The 14750-nt window shown below is 41.2% G+C and overlaps 1 protein-coding gene across 3 annotated transcripts in view; it reads right to left on the bottom strand.

The window, feature by feature from the left end:
• The window catches only part of CRISPLD1 (cysteine-rich secretory protein LCCL domain containing 1), a 41891-nt gene that overhangs the window by 26850 nt on the left and 291 nt on the right, over positions 1-14750 (bottom strand). For 2 of the 3 annotated variants that reach the window (XM_014951931.1, XM_014951932.1), the window contains exon 2: positions 13679-14002. In XM_014951931.1, coding sequence (XP_014807417.1) covers positions 13679-13936 — 258 coding nt within the window. In that variant the 5' untranslated portion in view covers positions 13937-14002. Of the gene's footprint in view, positions 1-13678; positions 14003-14750 lie in introns of those variants that run through there. The other variant, XM_014951933.1, reaches the window with a different exon arrangement.

The following is a 14750-nucleotide window of genomic DNA, read 5'->3' as shown; positions in this document are numbered from 1 at the left end:
ATCCTTTCCAGGTAAAATGCCAGGAATTGTGCTCCAGGAGAGCATCTAACGCTCTGCAGTTGTTCATGGGCATTCAGTCAACACAGATTAGACGTAGTGCGAAATAAAACCCCCTGAAGCACAGACACCATGAATGTCAAGTCCTCAGCCCCAATTCTTTTGCTCTCCAAATCCCCTCCTATCGCACCATGAGACACGCCAGCACAGGTATTGTCTTCATCAGTAACTTGTTAAAACCTTGGGCATCGTCAAAGGCGCTCACACAGAAATGGCACGACCTATTCCACATCATGTTCCCCATCATGCTAGATCCCAGATGTTCCCCATCATGCTAGAACTGACCCTAAAACCCAGGTGGCAGATTACAGAGTGGCAGTAGCATCTGCTGACTCCAGCTGCCGACTCTTCTTCTACCCCAGAAGGTGACAAGTTTTGCAGTGGGGATGGTGCATGCACTGTTGATCTTCTGAACACTTCTGGTTTACAACCTATCACATTAAAATAAACAACTAACTCCAGTACAGACTGGAGTGCAAATTGTGGTCTTTAACCTCTGTCAACACAGGGTTGCAGCAGCGTGTGGACTGAAACCAATGTTCTGCTGATGGAGGAGCTGATGTTTCAGTGAGGACACCACAGCTTAAATCACAACTCATCAACAGCCAAACTAATCACATAGGGTGGGGTTAACCTCCCCTGATTTAAACAGCCTCAAAGCAGATACCTACATCTGAGCTAATTATCTAAATCACCTTTGCAGTTACATAGACAAATAAGCATCTGTAGAAGGAGATAATTTTAGCTGCCCACCTTTAATTGAGATAAACTGTGTGTTGGAAATTCTCATTTTTCTCTACTAATTATAAAGGAAACTGGCTGAAATGCAGACATCGACACCACAGACATCAAAAGCTCAGGGAGATGAATCCTGCCACTTGTGTTGTGTGAGTGTTAAATCAAAAGAGTACGTTGTCACCCAAGACAGACCAGCACAAGTGAGTCCATCAGTCACACCAACTGGTATTGCAACAGAACCAGCAAGCCCAGCAGCTCAAAAACCACTTTTCCAGTAAAATAATAATAATAAAAAAGTGATAACATTAATTGGAGAGATTTTCATGTATGTAGGAAGGCAAAAAAAAAAAAAAAATCAGGTGGGATGGGGCTATATGGAAAGAAAAAATAAGTGAAAATTTAAGCTCAGCAAAGATGGAAAAATAAGTACAGTGGGCACCATTGAAAGTAAACATTTACCATGGCATAGTATAAATACCTCCTTGCTGTATACATTCTAAATATAGGGAGAAAGTGGTAAAGTAAATACCACAGTACACTATGGGTATTTACTTTTTAATATAATCTACTGTATTGACAGTAATGACAACTGTAATGACACTGAGAAGTGAAAAAAAAAAAAAAAAAAAGGAAAGATGGAACATAGAATGAAAAATGCCATGAACAAATAAGCCAGAAATACAGTTAAGAACTAGAAATCCACTGCTGCAATGTACCAAGACGGAAGGACAGAAAGGTACAGCTGAAAATTACTGCAAGATACGATACTGGTCACCACTGTAGTTTGGACAGGAGTGTAGTCTGTCCTCTTTCACCGAGCCAGCATCAAATATATGTGTATTACCCACATTTTTTTAATTAAAACTAATAACTGTAGTTTCAGAATAATATTTACTGTAATTTTCTTCTGGAGTTTTATGGCTGAAAGAGTAAAGAGGATTTCCTTGGTATGCAACCTAAGCCTCCTGCCCTGAGATGGGAGCTGGTGTTCCATTGCCAAGAAAAAAGAAATCACTCTCTTTCCTGTAACAACTTTTATTTATTTCCCAGGTTAAACAAATTCAGCTGCTTCATTCCTTCGATCTTCCTCATAAATCACATATTCTGTGTTTATAATCAATCCCATTAATCTTATTCATTCTCTCTAGAATGACTAGACCATTCTTAAAAAACGGCCAAAACTGGACGTTGCATTTCAGACAAGGTCTCACTGGATTCACACAGAGAAGTCTCCTTTCAAAGATTGCTGCCTCATTATTTTTTAACTCAGTGCACCTCCTGCATCTTTTTATTGCAGTGTCACCTCTACATTTTATTCCCTGTATTTGACCTGTTCAATTTCTTCTTTACTCCATGCCTTGCAGTTAAATTTCACCATGGTGATTCCAGGCTATTACTCCCACTTGCCAAGTTCTTCCAATTTTGATTGTGTTCTCAAAAACAACCACAACCTCTGTCCATATTAATGTATTTTACAGTTTTCAAGTGTATTCTTTGCTCACACAAGTCATAACCTATATGCTTAACCAAAAAGGGATGGGATCCAACAGCATCAACACCTTCAATCTTCTCTCAATTTTCACATGCAAAAACGTTGGTGTGAAGACTCTCCAGAGTTTTCTCCAGAACTTTTCAGAGTCAAAAACAGGACACCTACTACTTCCCTCTAATATATTATGCTGGTTAAGGACTGAGTCAAAAAAAAAGTAAATTAGAGGCCCCTGTGCTGTGTCCAGTTTTGGGCCCCTCACCACAAAAAAGACATTGAGGGGCTGGAGCATTTCCATATAAGGGCAATGTATCTGTTTAGGGTTCTGTAGCACAAGGAGAAGGGGCTGGAGACCTTGTGAGGAGCGGCTGAGGGAGCTGGGGGTGTTCAGCCTGGAGAAAAGGAGGCTGAGGGGAGACCTTCTCGCTCTCTCCAACTCCCTGAAAGGAGGGGGTAGCCGGGGGGGGTCGGTCGCTTCTCCCAAGGAACAGGTGATGGGACAAGAGGAAATGGCATCAAGTTGCACCAGGGGAGGTTCAGATTGGAGATTGGGAACAATTTTTACACGGAAAAGGTTATTAAGTACTGGAAGAGGCTGCCCAGGGCAGTGGTGGAGTCACTGTCCCTGGAGGTACTGAAAATCTGGGCAGACATAGCACTTAGAGACATGGTTTAGGGATGGTTTTTGTCAATGTTGGGTTGATGGTTGGACTCGATCTGAAAGGTCCCTTCCAATACAGGCAATTCTATGATTCTTTGATTCTATGACATCATCTCTTCTTGATGAACAGACATTGGCCGTTTCCATCGGCTTGGCTTTCAGTTACGCTTCAGTGAGGCATTTTCAGCTGTACCAAGGCTGCTGAAGGAAGTCCACGGAAACTAATGATAATCAGCACATCTGAAATGTCAGTAACTTGCACGAAACTCAGATGTTCACCTTCAGTCATTTGAGTTTGAAATAAATGTGGCCTCCGTACTAGCCTTACAGGACACAGCAGAGTGACCACAAAAACCCAGGATAAACACCAGGCAACTCTCCTTGAAAATATAAAACCCAGCCATACTAACTAGCAGTGATATATACTTTAAGCACAAAGAGGATAGCTAAAATTGTTAAACTTTCCACTGCCAAGAAAGTCAGGCATCCATTTTCCACTGGAGGACCACTGCCTGTCCAGAAATGAAATAGGAAGGACCTTCCATGCTGGTAGACAAGAGTTTATAGAGCTTTGAACTGGGAAGAGATCCCTGAATAGACCTTGAGGTTTCAGCTACTCTTTTGGAAAAGAGTAAAAAGCAGGAAAACTGTGGCTTTTACCTGGAAACAGAAAAGCTGTATGAGGCCAAAAATATTGTTCCCAAACAGTGGATAAATCGCACCAACATTTAGAAGTATCTCCCTCTTACAGTTTCATATGTTTGAGCTTTTTGTGTTCAAAAAGTAAAACCAGGAATAGGAACCAGCAGACATGACTAATCACATTTAATTCTGTGTGTACTCTAAGCACGTTAAAAAACCTTGCTGGAATATCCAGCTTTCCAAGGTGTTCTGAAACAGTACGTTTACTTTGCTACTTTTTAAAAGCAGCATATAAAGACTTTCTATTAGAACATGACTAAAAAGTCACCTATTCACTGCTGTATCCTGACAGAAATAGAAGAGAAGCAACAGCGATGTGAGAGCTGATCTTGATTTCTGCATTTTGTCCATTGTCAAAGCATGAATCACACATATTCATTACAGGTAGTATTCATAAATATTTATAGCTAATTACACATTGACCAGAGCATGGGGTCCTCCCCTCATATCCCCGTAGTGATTACCATGATAAACTCGCTGTAACTGATTGCTTTCATACGGCAGTTTTAGAGATGCTACAGAATTTCCTGGACTTTGAACACGAATTACCCGCAATATCTCAAATATGTGTCACGGTGAATGTTGGCTTTAAAAAGGTGACCACTGTGATCTGACATAAGTGAACTGAACTTAGTGCCAGAGAGCACCCATTGATTATGCGTGACTTGGCACAACTGTTAGGAATATATTTAAATAAAACCTAAAAAAAGAGAGTTGGAAAATGTATTAAAGAAGTTCCTGACCATCTGGAGATCCAACAAGGGCTTTGAGACATATATATTATGATACGCATCAGGCAGCCAAAATTCTGGTTTTAATGAGTTAAATAGACTCATTTAATGAAACTGTTATCTTCCTTAATAAGCAAAAATTGTCCTTCACTATATGGACACAAGGTAGTATTCTTAATGAATCACGTTTGTCTAACTATGATACTCTACTTATGTCAAATCTAAAGTTGAGGACTTATTTATAGATAAAATAAATGCATATCTAGCATTTTCAATGAAATTATGTTAACAAATTATTATTTTCTCACTTAAAAAAATCTTAAGGAAGATTCCCAGGCAGACATCATGAAGATGAGAGGCCACCTGGAGTAACTTTTATAAATCTCATTTTTTCTTCCTACATTTGGTTCATATTGCATATTTAAGCTCTGATTTTTCTACTACTAATTAATTTTTAATAACATTTTCGATATGGAGGGGATGAAGAAGTTATCTGGCAGCAAAAATAAAAGATGAACAGTGTCTGTCCTGTGTTGGTAAGCATTTTATTTTGGGAAGGCTCCCTTAAAATTTGAGACAGTGAAGCCTTTCTGCTGCTTTCCACTTTCAGTTTCTTTACTTGGAGTCGCTCAGTTGTTGTTGGCATTACATCAATAAAAGTCATAACGCGGACTTATCCACTTGCCTTCTTGGCCACTTCACATCACACAATCCTCTGCTAAAACTGCCAGAGAGAATAAGAGGATCAGCCAACGTCACCGCGTTCTTCGCCGCAGTGTCAGTGGCCTTTGAGCACAGGGAAGGGAGCTGAAGAGCTTCCACCAACCTTTGAAGTGGAGCAGAAAAGGGGAAAACCAGCAGGAAAGCCAGGCAGGTTCCCCAGGAAAAGAGCTGCTCTGGTCTTGGCACCCAAAGCTCTCTCCAGCCACTGAAGGGATGCCACAGACCAAAGTCCTCTGCTCGGAAGGAACAGGAACTGTTTTTAACCAAGCGCCCCTGAGGAGTTCTGGCACAATGGGCAAAACACGATAAACAGAGACATGAAAAGATTTTTTCAGAAAGGTCTAGGAAATTTAACAGGGCACAGAAAAATTCACCAAAATGCCTAAGTCCACTACAAGGCTTTCCTCTTTGTTCCCTAATGCTGTTTCATTTCTCTTAAGTACACTACAGATGAAAAAAACCCATCTGGGCGTTGATACATCCAGACCTACACAGATCACAGGATCTAAAACCATCACAGAATAGCCAAAAACTTATTATAATTCCTATTCTGTCACTATGATGACTCTGTTGCTACTATCAATTCAAGAGCTCTATCCACCAGTAGATTCATAGGATCCAAAGTCCAATGCTACTATCAATTCAAGAGCTCTATCCACCAGTAGATTCATAGGATCCAAAGTCCAGTGATCACAGAATCAGAGAATGGTAGGGGTTGGAAGGGACCTCTGGAGATCATCCAGTCCAAACCCGTCCAGAGCAGGGTCACACAGAGCAGGTCCCACAGGAACGTGTCCAGGTGGGGGTTGAATGTCTCCAGAGAAGGAGACTCCACCATCTCCCTGGGCAGCGTCTGCCAGGGCTCTGCCACCCTCACAGCAAAGAAGTTCCTCCTCACGTTCAGATGGAACTTCTTATGTGCAAGTTTGTGCCCATTCCCTGAAGCCTTCATGAAGTTACTGAAAGGGAGGGGCAAACCTTCAAGCCTCCCAAAAATATAAGGCCCCACAGAAGTCACTGGTCAGTCTTGATTTTGAAACAAATTATATGGTATCAGCACTTTCAACACATCACTACTAAGGTTTTCAAACAAAGACCTTCAGAGTTACTACATCAACACAAAGTAAGAATAAATAAAAATGTACTACTTTCGTTTTTTCCTGTGAACAAAGTATGGATCCAATACTGCGGCCAGATACACACCCGTAATTGTCCCTAAGACCCTGAAGTTATACCAAATAAATTGTTCTAATCTGAGTATAACTGTTTGGAATATACAGAACTAACAACTTCCACTATCCAAATAATAATTACTACTTTTAAAGTGCTGACTATGATCAGCATGAAAAAATGTCTCAGTATTCATGAATAGGTTCAGATTTATTAAGGTGCAATGTTGCCAAGGAAAGTATTGGGAAAAAAATAACGTTTTTGCAAATTCAGTCCATGATACACAATATGCTTACAAATAAGAGGTATTTAAAAAAAAAAAGAGGTTAAGAAGTTGTAGGATTATGGTACCGAAAATAAGTATTTCAAGCTTTATTAACTCTTTACAATTGAGTAAGAATTTATTCATAAGGCAATAAACCACTTTCTAACTGAATAAAGTAGAATAAGGCTTTTCACATCGAAGTGGTCTGAACAACAAACCAAGTTACTGATTCCCTGATTGGGTCACAGTCCCTTGTATGATACTGACTTAGGGGTGGGACTGATGGACACAGAGTGCTTAGGGCCATCTAAAGACAATCTGTCAAATTAATGATATTAACCACAGAAAGAACGTACCACCTTCTATTTTCCAGGATTATTACATATATTGACAAACTCTTGCTCACACCAAAAAGATGTTCCTTACTCCTTTTTTTCCTAGGATGCAGTAGTGTACAGGACCTGGCAGGATACACATACAGCCAGCGTGCATCTGCCATACAATTTCCTGACAAACCTCAAGAAAGGTTTTATTTCTTTTTTCCATGGAAGTCATAATGTTGCCGGCTCAAAAACTCTCTCAGCCCTGAAGGAAAAGGTCTAGGAAAGAATGACCTAAGATGCAGTCATGAGGTTGTATAAGGCCAGTGCAGAGGAGTTAACCGAATTTGCTGGCCTGCTGGTCCCTACAGAGGAGCTTATGTAGGTTCTTGGGCCAGATTCTTCTATATAGAGGATACAGGAGACACAAGGAAACTTGGGGGGTCCATACGAGACTTAAGAAAGATTAGCTGAAACTGAAGATATTAACAGTATCAAACTGCCAGGACCAGACCGTATCCTTCAAGAATTTGGTTGATGATGGAACTGCCAAATTACTGCATGGTTGACGACTTCTCTTAAAACAGCCTTATTACCAGAGTGACAAAAAACAACGCACGGGTGTTCATATTTTAAAAGGCTTCCAGTTGATTCTGAGCAACCACAGACTAAAAACTGACATCCATTGGGATGATTTCATAGGACAAGTTAAAAAATATATTAAATACATGGACAATATGAATCCCTCCCAAATATATTACACTTCGAAGGTGTCAACATCATGTGGAAAAGGGTTAAGTGCAGTTAAGCTTTCTACAAAGTTCCTGTTATTTAAAAATAAATAAATGAATAAAATTAAGCTATCATGAGATAAAGAAAAAAGTGACAAAAGACAGAAACCAGGTTTAAGAATAAGAAATCACTTTATAAATTCCCTGAATGATGTGTCCATGGTCCTCTGCTATATACCTTCCTCAAAACAGCCCAAGAAAAGGAATACAAGGCTACTTAAGGCAGTTAATAATAAGAAAGGAAAATAAAAGATAGAGACATAAGATTCACTAATACTAATTGATTGGAAGACAAAATGGCAGATAACATTCAATGTCAACACATGCAAAATAAAGAGGACATTACTGGAGATTACAGTCCATTATCCATACACCACAGTGTAGTAAATGATCTATTAGAGCCTTGGAAAGATCTCGGAGTCATTGCAAACCACTCTACGAAAATGCTGGCTCTAGTTTAGCCAGTTGAAAAGTAAAAGAATGTTAGAAATCATTAGAAAAAGAAAGAGAAAACACAACTATATCAATTTTCAGTATGCCATAACTACTTTGGTTTGGTTTGTTCCCTTTTAATTAAAAGAAAAATACTAGAGCCAAAGCAGATAGTGAAGGAAAACAAAATGGAATAGCTTTTCAGACAGAATAATTTCCTCGGTGGTCACATCTTTTTCAGCTGAAGAGTCCTATTTATTTCAAAACTGCTCTTTCTCACAATAAAGAAAAACAAGGTGTCAAATAAAATAGCAGGTTTAAAGCAAAAAAAAAAACCAACAACGTATTTTTTCGCACAATGCATTATTGAATTTATAGAGCTTTGATGCTCTGTGATGTCATGATTGATGCCATGACTCAAAGAATACAAATGGACTCAAAAGCATTCAGATTCATAAAAAACTCTTCTAAGACTACCGGACACAAAGAATACAAGAACAGATTTAGGAAGTCCCTACGCTGCTGTTTTCTGGAAGGTTCCACTGCAGAAGCTCCTCTGTTCACATGCTCTACCCTCATCCTCTCTGCCCAGGAATCCACCACCGCTCAGCACCAGAGTCACAGCACTTGGGAAGATGAACTTTCCACCCGGTAAGTTCAGCCAGATAACCATGAGAATGTTCTGTTCCTTAGGACATCTACTGTGAGCAGTAACTTTAGGTCTCTGACCTGTGATAGCCCAGTCCCCTTTTTATTTTTCAAGACAGAAGGGGAGAGTGTGCAGCTGCAGAGAAAATCAGTCATTCAGTCATTCCATCTTGCTTACCTTTTTTTTTTTTTTCAAATTGAACTAAGATCTTATAAGCAGGAGACCATCCTCAAAAGCTTTTCTCTTCTGCACAACGTACAAGAGAATCATAGAATCATAGCATGGTTTGGGTTGGAAGGGACCTTAAATATCATCCAGTTCCAACCCCCCTGCCACGGGCAGGGACACCTCCCACTAGACCAGGTTGCACGAGGTCCCATCAGTTCTCTCAAAGGTAAGGCTGGACTTTGCAAGTAAGGCCATATAACCAATAGCTCCTATCCAAAGTGTGTTACTTCATCCCTCCCATTCCTTAGCTGTGCCTTCCTGCCCTCTTTTAGAACCATCGGTACTCATCTGATTCAGCCATGTGTGCAGCCAGTTCCATGACTCAGACTGGAAAAACATATTAAATAATTAAATTTAAAAACTAAAATCTGATTCTTTAAGTACTTGGATCCTATGAAGACAGGCTGAGAGAGTTGGGATTTTCAGCCAGGAGAAGAGAAGGCTCCGGGGAGACCTTAGAGCCCCTTCCAGTTCCCAAAGGGGCTCCAGGAGAGATGGGGAGGGACTCTGGATCAGGGAGGGGAGCCATAGGATGAGGGGTAAAGATTTTAAACTCAAAGAGGGAGATTTAGATGAGAGCTTACGAAGAAATTCTTTGCTGTGAGGGTGGTGAAACCCTAGCGCAAGTTGCCCAGAGAAGCTGTGGCTGCCCCATCCCTGGAGGGGTTCAAGGCCAGGCTGGATGGGGCTTGGAGCAACCTGATCTGGTGGGAGGTGTCCCTGCCCAGGGCAGGGGGTTGGAGCTCAATGACCTTTAAGATCCCTTCCAACCCCAACTATTTTGTGATTCTATGATAATTTCATCATCAGCTCTGACAGTGTGGCCAGAACCACTCTGAGCTGGAGGTCCCTGTTAGGTTGGCTCAGTTGTCACACACAAGGAGTGGAACCTGCAGCCTCCACAGCCCTTCTTCCAGTTCCGAGCACCCTTCAAGATTTCAGACTCCTCAACCATATGACAGACTTTTAGAGAGAAAGAGTACTATCAGTGAGGCACCTGGACCTTGGATTCAGTAAAAGACATAAAACTCCCTTCCACGGGCAGATCCAGCTCTGTTTACACAGAAAGGTTTCACTAGCACAAGGGGCGGCTCATAGTGACACGACTGTGCAGGTCATGTGTTTTTTGCCAGCATGTCTGTGCTAGTAAAGCACTCCAAAAGCAGACAGAAGTACTTCAGCTGTACTTATCTACCTCACTAAACACAAGGCAAATGTTTAGAGGGATTTTTTTCCCTGTTCCGGAGAAATGGAACTCACCTTTGGCAACACCTGATGTATCACATTGCGAAGATTTATTTACTTTTAGTGGTATGGGTCTATCTGATTAAACTCTTTTTTAGTTAAACATCCTCATTTATCCCCATCCTTTATTTTACAAGAAATAGCCAAGTACAGTTTTAATACTTGGGTGTTTGAATTTTCTGTCATTCACAGAATTGATCCAGAGGCCCCAAACCCTTGGAAAACCAGATCTAAGAGTGCTTATTTCTTTGTCTGGAAAAGTGGCATTTGTCCATCCTATTATTAATATTCATCTAGAAAAATAAAGTGACTATTAAGCGCTAAAACAGGCACTTGCTTTAATTATGGACAAAAAGCCAGCACTAATAGTTATATTGCTACAGTATCTGTCAGAAGCTATGAAATGACAGAGAACAGCGTTTGCCTCTGTAATTTATTTCTTGGATATATGCACTATGATAAGGACCAGATATTAGTTTTTCCAAAGGAATCTCTTTGCACAGAACAAATCATGCTTCCTTAATGAACTATATAGAATTTATTGCCTGTTCTTTGCTATTCAGTCTGTGCCTCCACACCTCAGTTAGAACTTGTACTCAGATTTTGCTTTTATTACACAATAAACCATTCCTTTATGACACAGAGTCACAGAATCATAGAATGATATGAGGTTGGCAAGGACCTCTGGAGGTCATCTAGTCCAACCCCCTGCCAGAGCTGGTTGCACACCTCAGACAGAAAAGAAGGTGGACAATCACACAACCACAAACCATATCATAAAAATACATGTGCAAGCAAGTGGAAATTCCACCATTTCCTCCTTTTCAAGCAGCACAGGCTCTCACTGTCTCCTAAACTACCCTCTCTCAGTTCCCAAAGGTGACTCCCACCTGCTCCCCCCACGTGCAATCTCCCTTCCCACTCCCAGGCTAAGTCTTTTAAAATAGCCTTTTTGCACATTTCTGCACTCTAAATACCACTCCATAAACTCTTGCTCACAATTTTCCTCTGCCCAGAGAGTCACGGTTCTTCCCCTAACTACATCTACTCATCAAACGCTCGTTCCCTCCACGCCACCAACTCCTCAGCATCTCCTTGACCAGAATCCCAGACTCTCATCCCTTCTCATGGGTCCCTGAACACGTCTCCATCCCTTCAAACAGACCCTTTAGGCTCACAAATCCCAAACTCTTGCCTATCCCAGTCCCTGACTCCCTTGGATATAAGGCTAAAGTTGAGTCCTGCTCTCTTGAGAGTGCCTGTCCTGTTCCACATAAGAGGACATAAGGATATTTCCTCTGTGTTAAAATTGGATAATGTCTTTTCCATGCTATTTGTGTTCTGGGTGAGGGGTCATTGGGGAGCACAGAAAAAACAACAACAACAAAATTTGTTCCAGTTGTAGACTTCACACAAAATCTAGGCTAAAGTGTGTGCGGCGCAGGAGGAAGCTTTGAAGGATAAGCTGCTAAAAAAAAATAAATCTAACTCCAATGAGTACATCCAAATTCTTCTTTCCAAGACATATAACAAGCAAGTGCAGAATGAAAGTGTGTGCGGCGCAGGAGGAAGCTTTGAAGGATAAGCTGCTAAAAAAAAATAAATCTAACTCCAATGAGTACATCCAAATTCTTCTTTCCAAGCCATATAACACAAGCAAGTGCAGAACAGCATTAGGAACGGAAAAAGGCACATAACTGAAAATCAAAGCTTTCGAAGAATCTCAGCACAGAGTTTTGCGGTGTTTTAATGTGGAAAAACAATACAGTCTTCCCTGGTCTCATTTTACAAAAAAGGCTGGACACTTTTTTCTTAAGCTTTCCAGAAATAAACCAACTTGAGTTCTTGGGAACAAAAATGTAACCTCTGTTACAACAAGGTCTAAAGAAGTCAGAACAGAAAACAAAGTTTAAGGGTACATACAGACTGAAAGAGTTTCAGATATTACAGAATCATAGAATGATATAGGATTGGAAGGGACCTCTGGAGATCATCTAATCCAACCCCCTGCCAGAGCAGGGTCACCCAGAGCAGGTCCCACAGGAGTGTGTCCAGGTGGGTTTGAATGTCTCCAGAGAAGGAGACTCCACCACCTCTCTGGGCAGCCTCTGCCAGGGCTCTGCCACCCTCACAGGAAAGAAGTTCCTCCTCATGTTCAGATGGAACTTCCCATGTTCCAGTTTGCGCCCATTTGCTCTTGTCCTGTCCCTGGGCACCACTGAAAAAAGCCTGGCCCCATCCTCCTGACACCCACCCTTTCAGTATTTATGGGTGTTGATCAGATCCCCCCTCAGCCTTCTCTTCTTCAGACTAAAAAGACCCAAGTCTATCACCTTTTCCTCATCAGAGAGATGCTCCAGGTCCCTCATCATCTTTGTAACCCCCACTTTGGGGATGGAATGTGGTAACTAATTCTCTGATGGCTCTTAGTCTAATACAGTAACACTAATACAGGTAAACTTAAGTTAAACTACATTTATTGATGACTTAAGCACGGTTTCTCCAGGACACATATATGCTCAGCTCAATCCCATCTCCAAGCTGAGAGAGGACATCACTCCAAGATATCTAAATCTGGATGACAGGAGAGATATCTACCTCTTGAAATGTGTTAATACCATCCTCTGTCATAGCCTTAAAAAGTGGGAATTGTCAGGAAACCTGGTATAAACAACCCAACCAATAGTAACGCTATTTCTCTGGTGCCTGCAAAGACACATAAATAACACACAGTGTGGACACAGGGAAAAGATTTGAGCTTTTCTGCAGAATACAGAAGAAAAGCTGCCCACTCTTGTCAGAGCTCTAGGCTTCTTAAAAGCTCTAATGACTTGATTCAATCTAATTAGCAAGAAGAGACAGAGTTAGCCTTGAACTATGGCACAAAACCAAAGCTCAAAACCACGGGAGATTTAAGTCTCCTAATAACAAACCAAACAGAGTCTTCTTAAGGGAGAAAACACAAACAGAAATTACGCATTACATTATTAATCTGTTAAATGCAGGAACATATAGGACTCCAGTCCAGTAACACACGTCAACTTAAATAGCAGACTTTCTTGTTATAGAAGCATCTTTTTGCTCAGAAACTCCATCCAACCTACAAGCATGGGAGAGAATCCATGTTATTTTGAAACTTCATCAGTCACTACTCTTCTTAGATGGTAACTTCACAGGCCACAATCAACAATTTTGAGTAATCTAATTTTGGAAATTGGCCCCTTACACTGAGGATCTGCCACTTGAATTCAGCTGTGAGAGATTAAACCCATTAGTATCAGTAGAAAGTGACACTTGATTCCCAAACAGGCATTATTATCTCACAGTTCACCCCTGTACAAAAGAAAGGCAAACAAGTATCAAGTGCTTTAATCGAGAAAACAAGCAAGCTGAGACTGAAAGTAGGCTGGTTTATAAAGTGACAGTAACTATTCTAAGAACATTTCTTTCTGCACGTCACTATCAGTTTTTCCTTACCATATATTCCATATTGGAAGCTGGTGGATACACCTGACCCCGTAATTTATTATGAAGATCCAAGATACTCTGCATATCACTGTCTGTGATAGCCCTTTTCCCTCTCTGCTTGGCGATCCACCACTCACCATCTTCATCCATGTACTTTTCCAACAGTTCCTCTAAGAGCGTGGCATTGGGAAGGACCATTGCAGAAACTGCTTGAGCTATGAATAGCAAGGTGGTTACTCTGAGCCACTCCTGTCCTACATACTTCATGATGAACGACCTCAAAAATGCCCAGCAGCTAGCTCCAAGACAAAGTCTTTCTTCCAGGTCTGTTGGCTGTAAATGCAGAAGAGAGAACAATGTCATTTGGAGGCTGAAACACTGGCTGAAAGTAACTTACTAAGCAGCGAAAGTCAAACTGGAGTTTGTACAGTTTGCCAGGGGTGGGGAAATCAGGATGTTACTTTTTTTTTTGTACTTTTTTCTTTTTTTTTTTCGCTTGTTACAGTGTTGCTGTAGGAAGATAGCTTATCTCCAACCTTAGGAACTCCAGTTGGTTTTCTATGGTGCACTGGTATGTACATTTCACTGCCCGCACGCAAGGAAACATGCTTTTCCTAGCTACTTAAAAGGAGCCAGGCATCAAGGAAGATTAAGCTGCAGATAAGGTCTTCCAGTGTTGGAATTTAAGAACCAGAAAAGCTGAAAAGGTTTGCATTCAGTGCCAAACCGGAAAAAAAAAAACCCAACCCAATAAAGTTGATACGAGATATCTCCTCCCGATGCATTTCAAAATATGACCTCGCTTAAAGCTTTTGTTTTATGGTTTCCCCCAAACCTAATAAAACTCAAGGTATTCGGCTCTGCCAGGAAAACGGGCTGGGGGGTGGGGTGGGGGGGATGTGTGTATTCTATCCGCGAAACAAAGGAAAGCCCAGATTTATTCCCCCCCCCCAAAAAAGTAGTACCCGCTTCCAAGAACACAATATCCCCCCACCGTCGGGTGCGAGACCGAGCGCTTGCGGTGGGGAAACCACGGGCGCTGCTTTATCCCGGGTGAAAAAAACCCCCGAAATCCCGCCAC

This window comes from Calidris pugnax, unplaced genomic scaffold (genome assembly GCF_001431845.1).
Source record: "Calidris pugnax isolate Ruff unplaced genomic scaffold, ASM143184v1 scaffold61, whole genome shotgun sequence".
Classification (NCBI taxonomy): domain Eukaryota; kingdom Metazoa; phylum Chordata; class Aves; order Charadriiformes; family Scolopacidae; genus Calidris; species Calidris pugnax.
The sequence above is the reverse complement of the archived record's forward strand: the minus strand, read 5'-3'. Positions and strand labels throughout refer to the sequence as shown.